The sequence below is a fragment of the Hyperoodon ampullatus genome (genome assembly GCF_949752795.1).
Source record: "Hyperoodon ampullatus genome assembly, chromosome: 13".
Taxonomy (NCBI): Eukaryota; Metazoa; Chordata; class Mammalia; order Artiodactyla; family Ziphiidae; genus Hyperoodon; species Hyperoodon ampullatus.
The window spans coordinates 12,015,310-12,038,145 of NC_136926.1; the positions used below are offsets into that span (position 1 = coordinate 12,015,310).

General features: G+C 44.3%; 1 protein-coding gene across 1 annotated transcript in view; it reads left to right on the top strand.

Annotated features, from left to right (window-relative positions):
* The window catches only part of KSR2 (kinase suppressor of ras 2), a gene marked incomplete at both ends in the record, with an annotated part of 396,922 nt that overhangs the window by 141,248 nt on the left and 232,838 nt on the right, over positions 1-22,836 (top strand). Inside the window, one exon of the mRNA XM_079718072.1 lies at positions 9,319-9,832. Coding sequence (XP_079574198.1) covers positions 9,319-9,832 — 514 coding nt within the window. The remainder of the gene's footprint in view (positions 1-9,318; positions 9,833-22,836) is intronic.

The window sequence follows — 22,836 nt, forward strand, 5'->3', positions numbered from 1 at the left end:
AGGAACCTAACCTTGTATTTCCACTAGGAGCCATGGTTCAATATTGGCTATTTCAGTGTTTGCAGTGACTTTATATTATAGAGTATAACAATGGTGAATAATGAGAACAGATGATATAAAAGAATAATTCCACTGAGTGGTAAGGGGTGTGAGGAAAATGAAACAGGAGGAGGGGGAGGAGAGAGAGTGGGTAGCAGGGTGGAGGTGATGCACAGAGAACGGTGGTGGGCACTCAGCTCTGTGGGAAGCCTGGAACCCGGGAATCCTGGAGTCCAGTGCACTGTGCCATCCACTCTGCTCACCGTTCGTATTAGGCTGTTCAGAGCTGCCGTGTGTTGCTGACGGTCACCGGGGTTCAGAACCACGGTTCCAAGGAGACTGCAGTGTACAGTGTCAGAACCAGTCAGTACCTCCAGGGCTTGGTGCCCTATCAAACATTCTCACCGCCAGATACTCTGGGAGGTGTTTTATTGCAGTTTTCTCCTTGCAGATTCTAACCGTGTTACTAACCAGGAAGGGCTTTTTTTTTCAGTTTAAACTGTCCAACAGATGGTGGTGGTTGCTCTCTTTATTCTGGAGATTGGCTGCATCCCAGTCACAATTTTAATTGTACTTAACAATTAAAACACTAAATATTGTAAAAGAATATACAGCGGAGGGAAAAGAACATGGGGTTTGGAGTCGGATGGACCTTCTACGTGGGCGGACCTAGGGAAGGTCCCTGCTGCTCTGTGGGGCTCAGTCTCTCCATCTGAAAAATGGGGCTGGTAATACATGTCACCCTGCATGGCTGTGAGGATTAATTCAGATGTGCTATGTATAGCTGCCAAGAGAATGTGATCTGTGGTCAGAACACCAGGGTTTGGAGCTTGGCCTCGGGCAAGTGTTTTAATTTTCCAAAGCCTTAATTGCCTCACCAACCCCACAGGGCTGTCGTGAGAAATAAACGAAATAAAAGACATCAGGGTGAGAGATGGTGGGGCAGCAGTGGGGTGTACAGTAAGCACTCAATGAACATTAGCTATGGCCGTGATTGAAAGTGCTTGGCTGGGACTTTCCTGGCAGTCCAGTGGTTAAGACTCCGTGCTCTCACTGTTGAGAGTGCGAGTTCAATCCCTGGTTGGGGAACTAAGATCCCACAAGCTGCAGGGCGTGGCCCCCCCAAATGCAAATAAATAAATTAATTAAAAAATAGTACTATTAAAAAAGTGCTTTGTTAAACACTCATTAGGATGACAATAATAATAATAATAAATAAATAAATAGAAATAACAAGAGTTGGCTGAGATTGGGAGAAATCAGACCCTAGTGTATTGTTGGTGGGACTATAAAATGGTGCAGCCACTGTGGAAAAGAGTTTGGCGGTTTCTCAGAAGGTTAAACAGAATTACCAGGTGACCCAGCAATTCCACTCCTAGGTATATACCCCAAAGAATTGAAAACAGTTGTTCAAAGACATACTCGTATGCAAATTATCATAGCAGTGCTGCTCACAATAGCCAAAAAGTGGAAACAACCCTTATGTCCATCAACTCATGAACAGATGAACAAAATGTGTTCTACCCATATCATGGGATATTATTCAACCATAAAGAGGAATGAGATTCTGATACAGGCTACAACAAGAATGAGCCTTGAAAACATGATACAAAGTGAGAGAAGTCAGTTACAAAAGATCACTTATTGTATGATTCCATTTGTACGACACATCCAGAATAGGTAAATCCATAGAGACAGAAAACAGATTAGTGGTTACCAGAGGCTGAGAGAAGGGGGTGAGGTGGGGAGTGACTGTTTAGTAGGTATGGGATTTTTTGGGGGGAAGTGATGGAAATTTTTTAGAATTGATAGAGACAACGTTGTTAATGTACTAAATGTCGCTGAATTCTGCACTTTAAAATGGTTGATGTGAATTTCACCTCAATACCATTTTTTTTTTATTTATAAAAAGGAGCTTTGTTAGAACAGAAAAGCTACCCTAAAGTTCGTGACCAAACGTTAATCTGGCTAGATCTCCTGGTGGATAATAAAATCGCAAAAGTCTTGTAGGGCAGGACCTAGGAAGCATTACTGGGTCAGAGCCCAAGCTCCCTGCCCTGGCCCATCTCCCAGATGACCTGCACGGACTGGGGTCAGTGCATTTGTTTGGTCCAGCTTGGGGACGTCCTGGGGTGGAGACCGTGCCCAGCGGAACCCACAGTTTGGCCGGATGCCAAGCTCATTAATGCAATCTTAGATTAAGATTCTTGCCACTGTTGAATTGCTTTGGCAATGGTTTGTTTTTCATTTGTCCTTATTTGCTTCTTTTTGCAAGTACTACAAACCAGAAACTTGAAAATTCGTCCTGGATTTCAGGTTTCACTCTTTCAGGGATTGTGTCTATAGTGAGTATCATATTTGACTTTTTTTTTTTTTTTTTTTGCGGTACGCGGGCCTCTCACTGTTGTGGCCTCTCCTGTTGCGGAGCACAGGCTCCGGACGCGCAGGCTCAGCGGCCATGGCTCACGGGCCCAGCCGCTCCGCGGCATGTGGGATCTTCCCGGACCGGGGCACGAACCCGTGTCCCCTGCATCGGCAGGCGGACTCTCAACCACTGCACCACCAGGGAAGCCCCTTGACCTTTTTTTGAAGGGTCAGATGGCATTGCCCTCAATGCTGATCCGAAAGGTCTTTGTAAAATGGTTCAGCCTTTCAAGGGCTTTCTGACTGTGTCTCCACTTCCTGAGAGCATTGGGAGGCTCCTAGAAAAATCGGGATGGTGAGGGGTACAGACCTGTATTGGAAACCCCACTGTACCACTTATCAGCTGTGTGACCTTGGGCCACTCAGCCTCTCAGATGATCCTCCGTTTCCTCCACTGTAACATGAAGACAGTAGCAGAATTTTCTCCAAAGGGTCTTGTGAGGATAATGTGAAGTGATGCATGTAAAATACTTAGAATACTCTTTGGTGCATAGTAGGCGCTCAATAAACAGTAACTGTTGTTAGTGTTAATAATAATTATTATTGTTACTATTTTTTTTGCTTTACCAATGACTCCAGTGAAATATTTTCAGCCAGCCTCTAAAAGTTCTGTTTCTTGCCGGAAAGTTGTGAGGATTAAACTAACAAGTGTTTTGAAATATTCACAAAAGTTACAAGCAGGGGTGATTCTGGAATAGTAGCATATATGCATTCTGATGCTGGCACTGAAATTCAGACAAAGTCCAAGCCAGACGTTTGCCTGTATATAAAATGTTAATGGGAAGGGACAAAGAAGTTAGGCACTTGCCTAGACTTTCTGAAATAACTTTCTCCCTTGAGAATGGCTTTCATTTCTCTTGGTCACTTATCAGAGAATGTCAAAAGAAAAATCCCTGCGCCTTGAAATGTCTTTAATCAATCCTTAGACCTTTCATTTCTTAAAACCTATTCCTTTCTCCCCACCCCATTCAAGACTTGAAATAAAATGATTTTCCAGAAACAGATGACAAGATAGCAAGGGCTACGATTAATAACTCCCAGAGCACCTTGGTGCCACACCTTCCCTATTTAAAATGAAAAATTACCCTCTTGCCTCAGACTTTATTAAAAAGAGGATCAAAAGAGAGAAGGGAAGAGTTGATGTAATACAGCCCATCAGTGAAACACTTCTGAAGCGTCGGCAGAGAGAAGTTGAATCTCTGTCAGTTGAGCGGCTGGCAATTTGGTTAATGAAATGAGGCTTTTTGCTTCTGCATCCCCAAACTTCTGATTTTTTAATGTAAGGGTGAAGGAGAAGAGAATTTGATGGAGAAGGGAATTTGGAAAGAGTAAAGCTTCTCTTCCACACTTTTTATCTCTCAGACTTTGATCCTTTAGGACAGCAATCCTTGGGACCAACTCAGTGCTTCCTTGAATCTCATGGAGTTTGTGTGTGTGTGTGTGTGTGTGTGTGTGTGTGTGTGTGTGTGTGTTTGGAGGAACTGTAGGCTGTGGGGGGCAGTGGATCCCAGCTCAACTTCAGATGCCATGTGATAAAGGGGAAGCGTGAAGGTGAAGGTTACTACCAGCTATGGGACTTTATAGAACTCATTTATAAAACAGATCAATAACACCTACCTTACAGGGCAGGTAAGACAAGCACTGAATCCTCTAACTGGGCCTGGCAGGGCCCTCCAAATGCTAACTTTTCTATCATAACTCCGCAGTCCGTATTCAGTAAAAGTCGTTGACTCCTGGTGGAAGGCTCTGTTAGTCTCCTTGATCTGCTGTAACAAAACCACCACAAACTAGATGGCTTGGAACAGCAGAAACGTATTCTCTCCCAGTTCTGGGGGGCTTGAAGTCTAAAATCAAGGTGTTGGTGGAGAAGAATCAAGGAGAAGGCTGTAGGGGAGAATGTGTCCCGTGCCTCTCTCCCAGCTTCTGGTGGCTGCTGGCGATCCTTGGCTTGTAGCTGCGTCTCTGCAATCTCTGCCTCTGTCTTCACATGGCCTCCTCCTCTGTGTGTCCTTTCCTCTTCTTAATGACACCAGTCATTGGGTTTAGGGTGCGCCCTAATCCACTGTTTCCTCATCTTAACTTGGTTACATCTGCAGAGACCCTATCTGCAAATAAGGTCACATTCACTGGCACTGGGGGTTAGGGCTTCAACATAGCTTTGGGGGGCATACAATTCAACCAAAATAAGGACGCAGTGGCTTTTTTTTGCGGTACGCAGACCTCTCACTGCTGTGGCCTCTCCCGTTGCGGAGCACAGGCTCTGAACGTGCAGGCTCAGCGGCCATGGCTCACGGGCCCAGCTGCTCCGCAGCATGTGGGATCTTCCCGGACCGGGGCACGAACCCGTGTCCCTGCATCGGCAGGCGGACTCTCAACCACCGCGCCACCAGGGAAGCCCAGTAGTTCATTCTTTTTGATGGTGGAATCATATTCCGTTGTATGGACACACCACATTTACCCTATCCATTTGTCAGTCGATGGGCATTTGGGTTGTTTCTACCTCTTGGCTGTTGTGACTAGCATTGCTGTGAACATTCACATACAAACATTTGAGTGCTGCTTTCAATTCCTTTGGGTCTATACCTGGGAGTGCAATTGCAGTGAGTGCTTATTTCATCGTTGATCTTCCCACTGGCCTGTGAGCATCTCGAGGACAGGGGAGACAGATGCCCGACTCCAGGCGCTGGTATAGCGAATGCCTGGGGAGCAGGCTACACGAGTCCCAGGCATCCAGAATAGACGTCTCACTCATCCTCAAGCACCCGCCCATTCGTCTGCATCATCATGTGGTCCAGGCTCTGTGCTGACAGCTCGACTCATTTTATCTCATTAACTCACTCCTTGCTTCTCTCTGATATTTGCTCAAATGCCCACTGTCATGTCCGCATCCTTTTCTGATTGAAGTAGCCCCAATACTCTTTTTTGGTGCCCACGTCCAGCTTTCTTTTCCTCCATGGCATTTATTATCACTGACATATTATAGACATTATATTATATATGACATCTTATAAGTAATATAATGTTACTTTTTTGTTCATCCCCTTTTCTTCTCTGTTTCCTTACCAAGAACATGAGCTCTGTGAGGACAGGAACTTTCGTCTCTTTTGTTCATTGCCAAATCCCGGTGCCTAGAACAGTGCCTGGTATACAAGAAGAGTTCAGATATTTGTGAAATATACTTGGGTGAATGAATGAATGAATGTGTTTAATCCTCACTGCACCCTCCAAGGGAGCCATGATTATTCATCCTCATTTTACAAACCCCCAGAGTCTCTGAGAGGTCAAGTAACTGGCCCAAGATCACAGAGCTGATCAGCAGTGGAACCAGAGTTCTAAGCTGGATCTCTCTGAGTCGCAGTCCCATATTCTTTTCACTTCACTCAGGGGAGCATGAGCTCTAGCGATAATGCCCAAAGTACTTCCCTGTGGCCGTGGAGTGTGGTATGTGATTAAGATAACTTAAAAAAATAGATTTACTTTCGTACACATGTTTTACTTAGGCTCATTTGGCAATGTGTTTGTATTTCCTGAACAAATACATCAATCCAGAGCTTGCTGGGTGAACCAAGTTGATCTGGGCTTGGTTCTCTGTCCGCCCCCAGCTCTCAGAGCTATTCAGCCTCTCTGAACTTCACCTTCCAAGAGGTACACAGGGAGGTGACGTCACCTGGTGCCATGTTCCGCTCTCAGCACAGGTGCATACACTTTAAACGGGAGGTAGCAACGCATCACCACGGTGTTGAGAATTACAGTACAACCAGCTAACATTTATGGAGGGCCTGCTGTGTGCCAGGTGCTGGGCTCAGCACACTGCTTGTGTTATTGCATTTGATCCTCATAATAATCCCCCAGAGCAGGTCTACTATTGTCCTGTTTCACTGCTGATAAAGCTAAGACTCAGAGAAGTTTGATGAGTGTCCAAGGTCACACAGCCGGGAAGTAGAAGAGCCAGAATTAGGGCCAAGTCATCTGACTCCAGAGCTGGCTCTCTTAGTCCCTGGGCTAATGTGTATGTGTAAATATTTGAGAATCGACACACCATAGTGATGGTGATTTTGGTAGAATGTTCTGGCAAAGTCTGGGAGGAAGGAAAAGGGAGACTCTTGCCAGACGTAGCCCTTGCTCCAGCTCCTGCTTCCATTTTGCTGATTAGGACGGTCCAGGGTCTTCGGTGAATGCAGGTCCCACTGTCCTAGAGGCCCTGTGCCCTCGTTGTTGAGTTGGCCAAGATCCTGGGTTTGAATCCCAGAGGCCAGCTCCATCTCTGCTGTAACCTTGGAAACATCTTCCTCTCTGCACATACATTTCCTTATCTACAAAGTAGAGATCAAAATGGCCCTTTGCACACAGATTTATGAAAATTAAGTAAGATGTGGAACAGTCTCAATATAACAAATGAAGAAAAGAGATGACAAACCACTAAATAAGATCTTATGGCGTTTCTTAAAAAAAAAAAAAAAAAGCACAGCAAACCAGCTGGCAGGCTCCACAGCCAAGCAATAATAGGCAGGATGGCTAGGCTGTAGAACAACATTGCCTTTTTCCTTATCCGAATTTTCTAATTTTTCTATAATGAATATGTAATAACAAAATGAGTTGTTTTTAATTAAAAAAGGGGCAGTGAGTCAGTGTTCATGAAAGCACTTTGTAAACTGTCAAATGCTCTATAAATTAGCTCTTGTTATGGTCCTTATAGTAATTATTATTGTTATTGCCAGTCGGCCACGAGTTGGAATTTATTTCAACTTGGCCTGTAATGGGAGGGCCCACTCGATCGTCTTCTGCCAGGTCCTGCCACGTGGTCCTCTCTCTCTCTTCTTAAAAATAAAGAAATTTATTTATTTATTTTTGGCTGCGTTGGGTCTTTGTTGCTGCATGCGGGCTTTCTCTAGTTGTGGCGAGCGGGGGTTACTCTTCGTTGTGGTGTGCGGGCTTCTCATTGCGGTGGCTTCTCTTGTTGCGGAGCATGGGCTGTAGAGCAGAGGCTCAGTAGTTGTGGCACGCGGGCTCTAGCGCGCAGGCTCAGTAGGTGTGGCACACGGGCTTCGTTGCTGCGCAGTGTGTAGGATCTTCCCGAACCAGGGCTCGAACCCATGTCCCCTGCATTGGCAGGTGGATTCTTAACCACTGCGCCACCAGAGAAGCCCTGTGGTCCTCTCTTGATACCTACTGACTTCTCTTCATCTGTGCTGCCACCACCCAAGTGGAAGCCAGCATCCTCTCTCACCGGGAGCCCTGTGATACCCTTTAACTGGGTTCTCCTTGTCCAAGCAGCAGCCTCAGTGATTTGAGAAATGAACTATATTAGATTTTTTTGGATTAGTTAAATTTTATCTATCTATCATCTACTATCTATTTGTCTATCTATCATCTATTACCTTTCTCTCTCTCTCTCTCTCTCTCTCTCTCTCTCTCTCTCTCTCTCTTCCCGTTTTGTTGAGAAATAATTGACATACAGCACTGTGTATGTTTAAGGTGTACTGCATAACGATTTGACTTACATACATGATGAAGTGATGACCACAATAGGTTTAGTGAACATCCATCATCTCATATAGACACAAAAGAAAAGAAGAACTAGTTTTTTCCTTGTGATGAGAACTCTTAGGATTTACTCTCCTAACCACTTCCCTGTGTAACAAATGGCAGTATTAATTATATTAATCATGTGGTACAGCACATCCCTAGTACTTATTTATCTTATAATTGGAAGTTTGTACCTTTTGCCTGCCTTCAGCCAGTTCCCCTCCTCCGCACCCCCATCTCTGGTAATGACAAATCTGATCTCCTTTTCTATAAGTTTGTTTGTCTTTTGAAGTATAATTGACCTACAGCACTCTGTTACTTCCTGGTATACAGCATAGTGATTTGAAATTTCTATATATTACAAAACGATCACCACGATAAGTCTAGTTACAGCGTGGGGAATATAGTCAGTAATAATGTGATATCTTTGTATGGTGATAGATGCTAACTAGAGAAATGAACTTTAGATCAAAACCCTCAATGGCTTCCTGTTGCACTTGGTATAAAATCCACATGGGCCTGGAGGTCTGCCCTCACCTGTCCCTTCAGCCTCCTGAGCCAGTTTCCCCATTGTCACCATATATTGCCTTGGAGAAGACACCGGAAAAGGGACCCAGGAAAGTGCCTGCCCTGACTTAGATGGTTTTGGAGCCTGAACGTTTGGTCCCAGTATTTGACCCTTACGCTTTTACATCTCTTAGTGTAGAGGATGTAGGACTGCACGTTGTAACCTGAGAGTCTGTATGTGTAGACCAAATACGTATTTGCACTCTTAATACAGCAAATGAGTGAAAAATGTTAGTGCACTGTAGGATTTAGTTTTATTTTCTGACTTAGCTTATATCAGGGCTGGAAAAAACCTCAAGTTGCATTCAGGCAGTAGGATTTTTTTTTTAGTGCTCCATTTTTTCTAATAAACTGTTGTAAGACAAGAAAGTCTCCTTTCTGCTTCTATGCTTTAGTCCTTACCATCCTCCTCGCCTCTCCCCACACCTGCCATGCTCTTTCCTTGGACATTTGAGCTGTGGGCTCCCCAACCCTGGACAGTGGAGGGCAAGCCTGTTGAATGGGGATTATGGTGAGACGGTCAACTAAAGGGTTTCATTCTTTTTGGAGGGGCCAAGTGGGTGTGGTTGAATTTATGTAAATATGCGTACAGCCTACCGTGCATAATTTATGTAAATGTGCGTACAGAGCACGCTGTAATCAGCACCCGCACGGTGCACGGTGTATACGGTGTAGTGCGCGTCTACGGTAATGTGCCTACAGTGTAATTCATCCGCTTTCTCATGGCTCATCTGTCGTCTCTGCTCCTTTGTCCCAACTCAGGAGGCAACCTTTCCAAACAAGACTGGACCATCCAGTGGCCCACCACGGAGACGGGGAAGGAGAACAACCCCGTGTGCCCCCCGGAGCCGACCCCGTGGATCCGCACCCACCTCTCCCAGAGCCCCAGGGTCCAGTCCAAGTGCGTCCAGCACTACTGTCACGCCAGCCCCAGCCTGGGGGCCCCCGTGTACACCCACGTGGACAGGCTCACGGTGGACGCCTACCCGGGCCTGTGCCCGCCCCTGCCACTGGAGTCGGGCCACCGGTCCCTGCCTCCGTCGCCCCGGCAGCGGCACACGGTCCGCACCCCGCCGCGCACCCCCAACATTGTCACCACCGTGACCCCGCCCGGCACGCCACCCATGAGGAGGAAGAACAAGCTGAAGCCCCCGGGGACCCCGCCGCCTTCCTCCCGGAAGCTGATCCACCTGATCCCGGGTTTCACGGCCCTGCATCGGAGCAAGTCCCACGAGTTCCAGCTGGGTCACCGCGTAGACGAGGCCCACACGCCCAAGTGAGTGCATTTGGTGGGTTCCCGGGGGCAGCTGAGCCTCCCGGTCAGGGCAGCTTCAAATCAACTTGTATTTCCCTCCTCCAGTTGAATGAAAGGTGGATTTTCCCTAATGGCTGGTCTGGAATTTCCCAGAAATGACCCCTTTTAATACTATTAATGCTGTAAAGTAGGAGTTGTAAAACTATAGCCCAGGAGCCAAATCTGAATTTATTGCAACGCATCCAGATTCATTCCGTTCTGTTTTGTCTGTGGGTGCTTTCCTGCTACGATGGCCGAGTTGAGTGTGGCCCGAAAAGCCGAAATCTTTACCGTCTGGCCCTTTACAGGGAAAATTGCCAGTCCCTGCAGAGTCTATCCTAGTGCTGCCCCAAGAAATAGGACGCCAGTTGCATACACGACCTTACGTTTTCTAGTAGCTGCCTTAAAAGAGTAAAAAGAAACAAGTGATATTAACTTTCATGATATGTCATTTAACCCAATATAGTAAAACATGATCATTTCAGCATAGAATCAGTGTAAAGTATTATTACGGAAATACTTTGCATTCTTTTCTCCACACTGAGTCTTTGAAATCTGGAGGGTATTTCACACCAGCAGCTCATCTCAATTCATACTGGCCACCTTCCAAGTGTGGAATGGCTACCTGTGTCAAGTGGCTGCGATGCTGGATGGTGCTGCTCTGACTGACCCTGTGCCTGGGACTTGCTCTGTGTTTATACCTGAGATACATGCCCAGGTCTGCTGGGGGTGGGAGGGGGCTCAGGGAGCGGATAAGTGGACTGTCAGAGCAAAGGTCGTCCCACAGAAGCTGCAGGTGGGGCCACAGGCACCCAGGGGAGAAAAATCCTGAAAGTTGACATGGGCTGTGCCTGGCTCTGGCTTGCGGGCGGGCGCGGGGGCGTGGGTGGGACTTGCTGCCAGCAGAGGGCGACACGGTGTTTGTGGCTGTATGCTGGCTAATGAGAGAAATGGGGCAGCTCCCTCCAGGGCCCCTCAGAGGCTGACTGTGACCTGGGTCCCTTGCAGGTTTTTGAGGTCTCAGTGTATTAAAAATGGAAGAAATGCTAAACAGGGTCACAGAAGTGAGTAGCACGTTTTAAATATTTACCTTTAACAAAATTGCATCTGAGGCACAGAAGATAAAATGGTTATGGATAATCCTATGAGGAGATGCGGGGAAGAGTCTAAATTTGGGAACTGTCGTGTGTGAAAGGCGTGGACCCCGGTTCTGGGAGCTCTGAGGTGGGGGAAGCACTGGGGAGCAGTTCACTGCATTTCCATTTCAACGATTTAGCCGGTGTTTCGTGAGCTCTCACTACCATATGCGGGTGAATCTAAGACGTTGATCATAAGATAAATCCTGTGTGCATCTTAGAATTGATGAAATGTGGTGCGTTCTAGACTCTGGGCTAGTTGGCAGGGTACAATGAAAAGGAAAGAGACATAGCCCTCGGCCTCGTGAAGACTGACACTAATCCAGTAACCACACATAGGTGTTATAGTCTTATGTCCAGTACTTACGAACAGTGTTACAGGCTATCAGGAGAAAGTGCAGGATGCTGTCAGAGCTTGTGGAGCTGATTGAGTTTGCACTGGCAGGGAGGTGAATGGGGGGACTGGGGAGGGTTTGGTCGGCGTGGCTTCCAGAAGAACTGTTTGGACTGAAGGTTAATTAGGGATTAAGATGGTGGAAGGGGTGGGAGGTGTTCCAGGAAGGGAGCATTACCCATTGGAGGAACTGACGGAAGGCCTCTGTGGCTAAGGGAGCAGGCAGGTGATGCAAGAAGAGAGTCCTGGGTTAGGCAGGTGGCAGCACTGTTCACAACAGCCAAAAGGTGAAACAACCCGAGTGTCCATCAGCAGATGAAGGGATGAACACAGTGTGATCCATCCGTACAATGAAATATTATTCAGCCATAAAAAGGAATGAAATTGTGACACCTGCTACAACATGACTGAACCTTGAAAACGTTATGCTAAGTGAACTAAGCCAGACATGAAAGGACAACTATAGTATGATTGAACTGATGTGCGGTGCCTAGAACAGGCAAATTCACAGAGAGAGAAAGTAGAATAGAGGTTGCCAGGGGCTGGAGGAGGGGACTGGGGAGTTAGTGTTTACTGGGTAGAGTTTCAGTTTGGGAAGTGGAAAAGTTCTGGAGACGGATGGTGGCCATGGTGGCACAGCAGTGTGAATGTACTTAATGCCACTGAATTGTACCCTTAAAAATGTTTAAAATGGTAATTTTATGTTATATATATTTTACAACAATGATGAAAAAAGAGACAGGAAAGCCAGGCATGGGCACATTTTTTTCTGTAAAGGGCCAGATAGTAAATGTTTTAGGCTTTGCAGTTCAGGTGGTCTGTGGCATCTCTTCCACCGTAGCAAAAGCAGCCACAGACAATAGCTGAATAAGCGGCCGGGGTGATGTTTCAATAAAACTTTATTTAAAAACAGGTGCCTGGCTGCATTTGGCCCACTGGCTGTAGTATGCCCTGGCAGAAGCCCTGGTGTAGGCAGTGATTCTCCCTTCTAAGACCTTAAAGTGATTTTAGTGGGAGACACGATCAGATCTGATTTTACAAAGGTTACTCAAGCTTCTGTGTGAAATCTGTATTGGAAACATACCACTTCACCAGACATATTTGGGACATCAGAGACTTAACAGAGGGTTGATGCTTTTCTGATTGGAGTTGGGCTTGATTTTTGTGGGGTTTTTATATAAATTTATTTATATTTTACTTACTTATTTTGGCTGCGTTGGGTCTTCGTTGCTGCACGCAGGCTTTCTCTAGTTGCGGTGAGCGGGGGCTACTCTTCGTTGCGGTGAGCGGGGGCTACTCTTCGTTGCGGTGCGTGGGCTTCTCATTGCAGTGGCTTCTCTAGCTGCGGAGCACGGGCTCTAGGCACTCAGGCTTCAGTAGTTGTGGCTGATGGGCTCTAGAGCACAGGCTCAGTAGTTGTGGCACACGGGCTTAGTTGCTCCGCGACATGTGGGATCTTCCTGGACCAAAGCTCGAACCCGTGTCCCCTGCATTAGCAGGCGGATTCTTAACCACTGCACCACCAGGGGAGTCCTTATTTTTATGGTTTTGTGAGAGCCAGAGAGACTGGCTACTGAGACCTCAGGACGTGGGGAGAGTTGCAGGAAGTCTAGGAACGCAGGTTGCTGCTGTGGAAGGTGGGAGGGACATCTGGGGTTTGCTGGCCATGGTTTCCCCAGACTGTGCATCTCCCTCACTCATCGCTGTGTTGATCACAGAGTGAGGTGGAATTTGACCAGAAGGCAGAACCTGGCTTGAGAGACACACGATCTTTTAATCTACAAGCTGGGGGCGAAGTGAGACAGGCTGCCCTTTGGCTGTTTGTTTTTTGCCCCAGCATTATTGAGATGTAATTGACAAATAACACTGTGTAAGTTCAAGGTGTACAATGTGATGACTTAGTACACACACGTATTATGAAACGATTACCACAATAAGGTTAGTTAGCACATCCATCACCTCGCATAATTACCTTTTTTTTTGTGGTGAGAACAGTTAAGATTTGCTCTCTTAGCAACTTTCAAATGCTAACAATATAATATTGTTAAACAGTCAACATATTGTACGTTAGATTCGCCAGAACCTATCCTTGTAACTGGAAGTTTGTACCCTTTGAACAGCATCTCCCCATTTCTCCCACCCCCTAGTCCCTGGCAACCACCATTCTACTCTCTGTTTATATGAATTCAATGTTTTTAGATTCCACATATAAGTGAGATCATGCAGTATTCATCTTTCTCTGTCTGACTTATTTCCCTTAGCATAACGCTCTCAAGTCCCATCCATGTTGTTGCAAATGGCAGGATGTTTTCTTTTCTGTGGTTGAATAATATTCCATTGTGTGTGTGTGTGTGTGTGTGTGTGTATGCCATATTTTCTTTATCCATTCATCCATCAATGTGCATTTAGGTTGCTCCCCTATCTTGGCTATTGTGCACAATGCTACAGTGAACACGGGGGTGCAGATATCTCTTTGAGATGATAATTTCATCCTCTTTGGATATATACCCAGAAGTGGGATTGCTGGATCATATGGTAGTTCCATTTTTAAATTTCTGAGGAAACTCCATACTGTTTTCTATAGTGGCTGCACCAATGTACATTCTTATCAGCAGTGCCCAAGGGTTCCCTTTTCTCCACATCCTCACCTACACTTGTTATCTCTTGTCTTTGACGTGGTAGCCATTCCAACAGGTGTGAGGTGATATCTCATTGTGGTTTTGATTTGTATTTCCCTGATAATTAGTGATACTGAACACCCTTTCATATACATGATGGCCTTTTGTAAATTTGTAAATCTTCTTTGGAAAAATGTTTATTCAGGTCTTTTGCCCATGTTTTAATTGGATCCTTTTTTTTTTTTTTCCTATTGAGTTAGTTGTAGGAGTTCCTTATGTATTTTGGTTATTAACCCCTTATCAGACATATGGTTTGCAAGTATTTTCTCCCATTCTGTAGATTGCCTTTTCATTTTTGGACTGTTTCTTTTGCTATGCAGAAGCCTTTTTTTTTTTTTTTTCCGATACGCGGGCCTCTCACTGCTGTGGCCTCTCCCGTTGCGGAGCAAGGCTCCGGATGCACAGGCTCAGCAGCCACGGCTCACGGGCCCAGCCGCTCCACAGCATGTGGGATCTTTCCAGACCGGGGCACGAACCCGTGTCCCCCGCATCGGCAGGCAGACTCTCAACCACTGCGCCACCAGGGAAGCCCCAGAAGCCTTTTAGTTTGATGTAGTCTCACTTATTTATTTTTCCTTGTGCTTTTGGTGTCATACCCAAAAAGTCATTGCCAAGACCAGTGTCAAGGAGCTTATTTTTTTGGTCTATTTTTTAAATTGAAATATAGTTACTGTATAATATTATGTAAGTTACAGGTGTACAATATAATGATTCACAATTCTTAATGGTTATACTCCATTTATAGTTATTAGAAACGATTGGCTATATGCCCCATATATTGTACAGTATATCCTTGTAGCTTACTTTATGCCTAATAGTTTGTACCTCTTACAGCCCCGCCCCTATGTTGCCCCTCCCCCTTCCCTCTCCCCACTGGTGACCACTAGTTTGTTTTCTATATCTGTGAGTCTGCTGCTTTTTTGTTATATCCACTAGTTTGTTGTATTTTTTACATTCCATTCCACATGTAAGTGATATCATACAGTATTTGTTTTTTCTCTGACTTATTTCACGTAGCATAATGCCCTCCAAGTCCATCCATGTTGCTGCACATGGCAAAATTTTGTTCTTTTTTATGGTTGAGTAGCATTCCATTGTATATGTGTACCACGTCTCCTTCAGCCAGTCATCTGTGGATGGAAACTTAAGTTGCTTCCATATCTTGGTAGTTGTAGAGAATGCTGCTGTGAACATTGGGGTGCATGTATCTTTTTGAATTAGTGTTTTTGGTTTTTTGGGATATATACCCAGGAGTAGAATTGCTGGGTGATATGGTAGTTTTATTTTTAGTGTTTTGAGAAACCTGCATATTACTTCCACAGTGGCTGCATGAATTCTACATTCCCACCAAGAGTGTACAAGGGTTCCCTTTTCTTAAGGAGCTTATTTTAGTGGGCTGTGACCAGCATTAAAAAATATGAAATAGACTATCCTAGACTAGATTATATTGGAATGCATTGCATGTAGTGAGGCTAAGTATTGGTATTGTTTTGTGAAACTTGTGTCAGATATACAGTCATCCCTCGGTATCCACAGGGGGTTGGTTCCAGGACCCACCAAGGATACCAAAATCCACATATCTCAAGTCCCATTGTTGGCCTTCCATATCCGCAGTTCCAACCACAGATCATGTATGACTTATTGGAAAAAAAATCCATGTATAAGTGGACCCACGCAGTTCGAACCCACGTTGTTCAAGGGTCAAACTGTATATAGTGTTTTTTTTTATTCTGGGGGTTCTTCCCACTCGGGACTGCTTTGATTTGGGAATAAACCCCACTGGGGCGTGGGTGAGGAGGCTCGAGTAGTCAGCCTTTTATGCTGCGGAATGTAGCCAAAGGCACTTCCAGAATTACTCGGCTCATTCTGGTTTCAGTTCTCTGCTTAATGTCTGGTTTCTTCTCTCCTTCTCCCTGGTAGCCCTGCTGGGGATGGTTCTTTGTTGCCAACTTGGCAGTTTTAAGCCTACTTTTATTTCCTCTCCACGGGATGAAGTGGGGTTTCCGACGTCACAGGTCTTTCTGAACAGAACCTAATCTTTCAAAACTATTGATTCCTGTGAGCTTTCCAGCACCAGAACCCTGGTGGGTGCTGGGTGGGAGGAAGACTGTGTTTGAGACCAGTAATTCTTGGCACTCTCAGGTGTACCCACAGTGCTGTTCAGCAGATGGTCTGCTCGGCTTTCAGTCCTGTCCCCAGTAGTACCTCATGGGCATTTGTAGAAAGAGCAGGGCAGGAAAACAAGACTGTATGAGCTATAGTATGTCTCTCATCACTGGTAGCCTTGCAGTCCAGGTACGTTGAGCTGGATCAGAACTGTTGTGATTGGTATTGGCCAAAACCGTTGCTCCTGCTTTGTATGCATTCTCAAAGTCCTTTTTACTTTCTTCTTTTCCTTTTTTTCTTTTCTTTTGTTTTGCATTTGAATTTATGAGTGTGATTTTACTTCTGTGGCACTACCAAAACACGCACACATATACACGTGCATGCATACACACACAGAGGGGGAAAAAGTCCTATTTTTTCCCCTGGTAAAAGTAATACCTGACTGTTGTGGAAACTGAGACAACACAGGACACGTGATGAAGAAAGTAGATAGTATATGTTGGACCTTTTGTTTTATACACACACATATAACATGCATTCTCACAGGGGTGAAATCACCCCTAACGGGACACAAATGGGTTTTTAGGGGAGAGAGGTGGGGGAAAAAAACCTTGATATAATAGTTTGCAGATCTCCGTAGAGTCATATACATAAATAGATACCCAGTATATCTGTGGTATTAAAATTTCATTGGGAGTTGGGCGTGACGGTTGGAAAAAAAATATCTAAAAGGCTTCTTTAAGGGGTCATTGAAAAAAGGCTGGGAAACACTGACATAGATCTGTGGATATAATCCTATAGATAGACTTAGGCATAAACATTGGGGGTTACTAAGTCTCCCCAGTGTTCTTACCCGTCTCTCTTCTCCCTCTGGCTTTGTGGACACACTTACATAGGTAAGCTGGCGCTGATTCCTTACGGTCAGCCGTTTGAAACATTGAGGGAGCAATCTCAGGGATTCTGGTCCTCTTGGCCTTCAGTCTAGGGATTCCACAGTTACTGTGTTGGTAAAAGGAAAAACCTAACAATTCTTAGGTGTGTGCTGAGTTGTCTGTCTTTTGATTCCCCCATTCGTCCACTCATCACACAAATAAATGACTTGCTCTCTTTTGTCAGAACATCTGAAAGGGTACACTGGATTTCTGTGAACTGAATCACATTTTAAATGCATAAGAGTAGCTCAGTATTAAAAAGGAATTCTATTGTAAATCCCCCTTTTTTTTGCAAATTCTTTTAAAACATAATTTCCAATGATAATTTTAACTACAGAAGGGACTTTGTTTTGAAAATAAAGGCAGTATAAAATGTAAGCCATCCAGGGTCCAAGTCCCCTTCCCCTTGCCACAGAGAACATCTAGAGCTGCTCTTAATACGTTGATAGAAGTCCTTGTGTACGTATGTTGTGTTTGTATGTGTATCTATCATATGTCTACTTCCCTTCCTTCGTTACTGGAACCACACTGTATGGCTTTCCCACTGTGACTTGCCGTTATTAGTTCTGCATAAATATAAACATTCCCTTTATGACCTTCATACCTTATCTCTTTAGAAATTCTTCTGTCTCCTCAAAGCTCACCTAGAACATTCCCGGGTTCATGTCTCTGCTCTCTGGGGCAGAGTGTGAAAACCTCAGCTGACCTGGGAGCAAAGAGAACGGGCTGGATGAAACCCATACTCGATCCTCACTCTGACTCTTCATTCCAGTGAATTCACATTTCTGTATCTGAGATATCGATGCCATTTTTGTAGCTTGCGTGAGAATAGGCTCTCCCCCACAGATTCCTTATGTAAATAAGAATTCAAGGGGGCTCTTTTCATTTATTTTAGAAAACTAGTTATGGGCAAACACTCAGACACACTGACACACACCTACAGATCATTGTGCTAATTATTACGACAAACTCTAATATATTTATAAGGGCAAGAGTGGAGTGATTGGTTTTATATCACAGCATATTCATTAAAATAGGAAGGCTTCTGCTGGGCTCGTACACGGGGTTCTTTTAGGTCTAATTAAGCATTTAGACACACGAGATTAATACTGATCTCACTTGGCATCTGACTGATGCACGGCAGCAGCAGGCGTCTCTTCTGTGGGTCCTCGGGGGCTGCTCTTCCTCGCCCTCACCTCCAAGTGGCCATTCAGGTGCAAGGTGGTGAGGTCCACATTAAGCGGGTGTGGGGACCATCCTGGCTTAGGGGACAAGAGCTCTCGTAAAACCTCCATCAGTATAGCTCCCAGGGTCCCTGCAGGGGACATGCCCAGTTATAACAGTCATGCTACTCAAGGATCCCCAAGGCTGTGGATTCCTTATCAGGAGTTTCAATTTCATACCAAGAACTCCCATTCGATGTACAGTTCAGCCATCAGAGGCAATTCTACCACGAGCAGTGTGGTCTATTAACAGAGCTGACATTGCCCCTTTAGATTCGAAGGATTAGAGCTAGAAAGTCCACCCAAGGTCAGTTCCACTTTCGGAAGATGAAAAAGTTGAGCTCACCCTTCACCCTTCACCCACAGCTTCTCTTGAAAAATCCTTTCATTTTTATTTCTTTTATTTTATATTAAAAATTTTTTAAATTTATTTATTTGGCTGCTCCAGATCTTAGCTGTGGCACTTTTAGTTGAGGCATGCAGGCTCTTTTTTTTTTTTTAACATCTTTACTGGAATATAATTGCTTTACAATGGTGTGTTAGTTTCTGCTTTATAACAAAGTGAATCAGTTATACATATACATATATCCCTATGTCTCTTCCCTCCCTCCCACCCTCCCTATCCCACCCCTCTAGGTGGTCACAAAGCACCGAGCTGATCTCCCTGTGCTATGCAGCTGCTTCCCACTAGCTATCTATTTTACGTTTGGTAGTGTGTATATGTCCATGCCACTCTCTCACTTCATCCCAGCTTACCCTTCCCCCTCCCCATATCCTCAAGTCCATTCTCTATTAGGTCTGTATCTTTATTCCCGTCTTGCCCCTAGGTTCTTCATGACCATTTTTTTTTTTTTTTTAGATTCCATATATATGTGTTAGCATACGGTATTTGTTTTTCTCTTTCTGACTGACTTCACTCTGTATGACAGACTCTAGGTCCATCCACCTCACTACAAATAACTCAATTTCATTTCTTTTTATGGCTGACTAATATTCCATTGTATATATGTGCCATATCTTCTTTATCCATTCATCTGTGGATGGACACTTAGGTTGCTTCCATGTCCTGGCTATTGTAAATAGAGCTGCAGTGAACATTGTGGTACATGACTCTTTTTGAATTATGGTTTTCTCAGGGTATATGCCCAGTAGTGGGATGGCTGGGTCATATGGTAGTTCTATTTGTAGTTTTTTAAGGAACCTCCATACTGTTCTCCATAGTGGCTGTATCAATTTACATTCCCACCAACAGTGCAAGAGGGTTCCCTTTTCTCCACACCCTCTCCAGCATTTATTGTTTCTAGATTTTTTGATGATGGCCATTCTGACCTGCATGAGGTGATACCTCATTGTGGTTTTGATTTGCATTTCTCTAATGATTAGTGATGTTGAGAATCCTTTCATGTGTTTGTTGGCAATCTGTATAACTTCTTTGGAGAAATGTCTATTTAGGTCTTCTGCCCATTTTTGGATTGGGTTGTTTGTTTTTTTGATATTGAGCTGCATGAGCTGCTTGTAAATTTTGGAGATGAATCCTTTGTCAGTTGCTTCATTTGCAAATATTTTCTCCCATTCTGAGGGTTGTCTTTTGTCTTGTTTATGGTTTCCTTTGCTGTGCAAAAGCTTTTAAGTTTCATTAGATCCCATTTGTTTATTTTTGTTTTTATTTCCATTTCTCTAGGAGGTGGGTCAAAAAGGATCTAGCTGTGATTTATGTCATGGAGTTTTCTGCCTACGTTTTCCTCTAAGAGTTTTATAGTGTCTGGCCTTAAATTTAGGTCTTTAATCCATTTTGAGCTTATTTTTGTGTATGGTGTTAAGGAGTGTTCTAATTTCATACTTTTACATGTAGCTGTCCAGTTTTCCCAGCACCACTTATTGAAGAGGCTGTCTTTTCTCCACTGTATATTCCTGCCTCCTTTATCAAAGATAAGGTGACCATATGTGTGTGGGTTTATCTCTGCGCTTTCTATCCTGTTCCATTGATCTATATTTCTGTTTTTGTGCCAGTACTGTAGTGTCTTGATTACTGTAGCTTTGTAGTATAGTCTGAAGTCCTGGAGCCTGATTGCTCCAGCTCCGTTTTTCTTTCTCAAGATTGCTTTGGCTATACGGGGTCTTTTGTGTTTCCATACAAATTGTGAAATTTTTTGTTCTAGTTCTGTGAAAAATGCCAGTGGTAGTTTGATAGGGATTGCATTGAATCTGTAGATTGCTTTGGGTAGTAGAGTCATTTTCACAATGTTGATTCTTCCAATCCAAGAACATGGTATATCTCTCCATCTATTTATATCATCTTTAATTTCTTTCATCAGTGTCTTATAATTTTCTGCATACAGGTCTTTTGTCTTCTTAGGTAGGTTTATTCCTAGATATTTTATTCTTTTTGTTGCAATGGTAAATGGGAGTGTTTTCTTTTTTTTTTTTGCGGCACGCGGGCCTCTCACTGTTGTGGCCTCTCCCGTTGTGGAGCACAGGCTCCAGACATGCAGGCTCAGCGGCCATGGCTCACAGGCCCAGCTGCTCTGCAGCATGTGGGATCTTCCCGGACCGGGGCACGAACCCGTGTCCCCTGAGTCGGCAGGCGGACTCTCAACCACTGCGCCACCAGGGAAGCCCTGGGAGTGTTTTCTTAATTTCACTTTCAGATTTTTCATCATTAGTGTATAGGATGCAAGAGATTTCTGTGCATTAATTTTGTATCCTGCTACTTTACCAAATTCATTGATTAGCTCTAGTAGTTTTCTGGTAGCATCTTTAGGATTCTCTATGTATAGTATCATGTCATCTGCAAACAGTGACAGCTTTACTTCTTCTTTTCTGATTTGGATTCCTTTTATTTCTTTTTCTTCTCTGATTGCTGTGGCTAAAACTTCCAAAACTATGTTGAATAAGAGTGGTGAGAGTGGGCAACCTTGTCTTGTTCCAGATCTTAGTGGAAATGGGTTCAGTTTTTCACCATTGGGGACGATGCTGGCTGTGGGTTTGTCCTATATGGCCTTTATTATGTTGAGGTAAGTTCCCTCTATCCCTACTTTCCGGAGGGTTTTTATCATAAATGGGTGTTGAATTTTGTCAAAAGCTTTCTCTGCATCTATTGAGATGATCATATGGTTTTTCTCCTTCAGTTTGTTAATATGTTGTATCACATTGATTGTTTTGCATATATTGTAGAATCCTTGCATTCCTGGGATAAACCCCACTTGATCATGGTGTATGATCCTTTTCATGTGCTGTTGGATTCTGTTTGCTAGTATTCTGTTGAGGATTTTTGCATCTATGTTCATCAGTGATATTGGCCTGTAGTCTTCTTTCTTTGTGACATCTTTGGTTTTGGTATCAGGGTGATGGTGGCCTCGTAGAATGAGGTTGGGAGTGTTCCTCCCTCTGCTATATTTTGGAGGAATTTGAGAAGGATAGGTGTTAGGCATGCAGGCTTTTAGTTGCGGCATGCAGGATCCAGTTCCTTGCCCAGGGGTAGAACCCGGGGCGTGGAGTCCCAACCGCTTGACCACCAGGGAAGTCTCAAATCCTGTCATTTAAAAAAAATTATTTATTTAAAAAAAGATTTATTTATTATTTATTTATTTAATTTATTTTTGGCCGCGTCGGGTCTTAGTTGTGGCATGTGGGATCTTCGTTGAGGCATGCAGGATCTTTCATTGCAGCACATGACCTTCTCTCTAGTTGTGGCATGCAGGTTTTCTCTTCTCTAGTTGTGGTGCTTGAGCTCCAGGGTGCATGGGCCCTGTAATTGTGGTGCCTGGGTTCCAGAGCGTGTGGGCTGTGTAATTTGCGGCACGCAGGCTCTCTAGTTGAGGTGAGCGAGCTCAGAGGTTGTGGCATATGGGCTTAGTTGTCGCGCGGCATGTGGGATCTTAGTTCCCTGACGAGGGATCAAACCTGTCCCCTGCCTTGTAAGGTGGATTCTTTACCACTGGACCACCAGGGATGTCCCCCAAATCCTGTCATTTTTAAACACCTGCAATTCACATTGAATTTCTTATTTTGAATTAGGGAGGTCTTTAACAAAGGCTTTTATAATTCATATAATAATATATAACATGTTTATTATATATAACATAATTTATAATTATTTGCTGTAAAATTTATGCGTATCAGTTTTTTTGTTAAGTATTGTCATTACTTTGCATAAGAAAGTTCTGTTCACAGCCTCATCTTCCCATTCATCCTTGACCTGTGCCCTCTGGCCTAGATTACAGGCCCTCTCCCCCAGGGCTGGAGCAAGAGTAGGCTCTTACCCTCATGGAGACCTCTCCCTTTCCCTCAAGCTGCAGTCCTGTGATGACTCCAGGGAGACTCATTTAGAATAAGTTTGGCTTTCCAAGTATCAGTGGGACCATCTCTCTGTTTTTGCCCCAGAGGCTTATAAAAACACCACCTATGAATCATCCATTGCTACACTCCTACTGACAGAGCAGCTCTGAAGTTCCACAGTGAAAATGTCGCTGGACAATGTGCTGATTTTATTATGACTTATTATGGTGAGGTGTGTT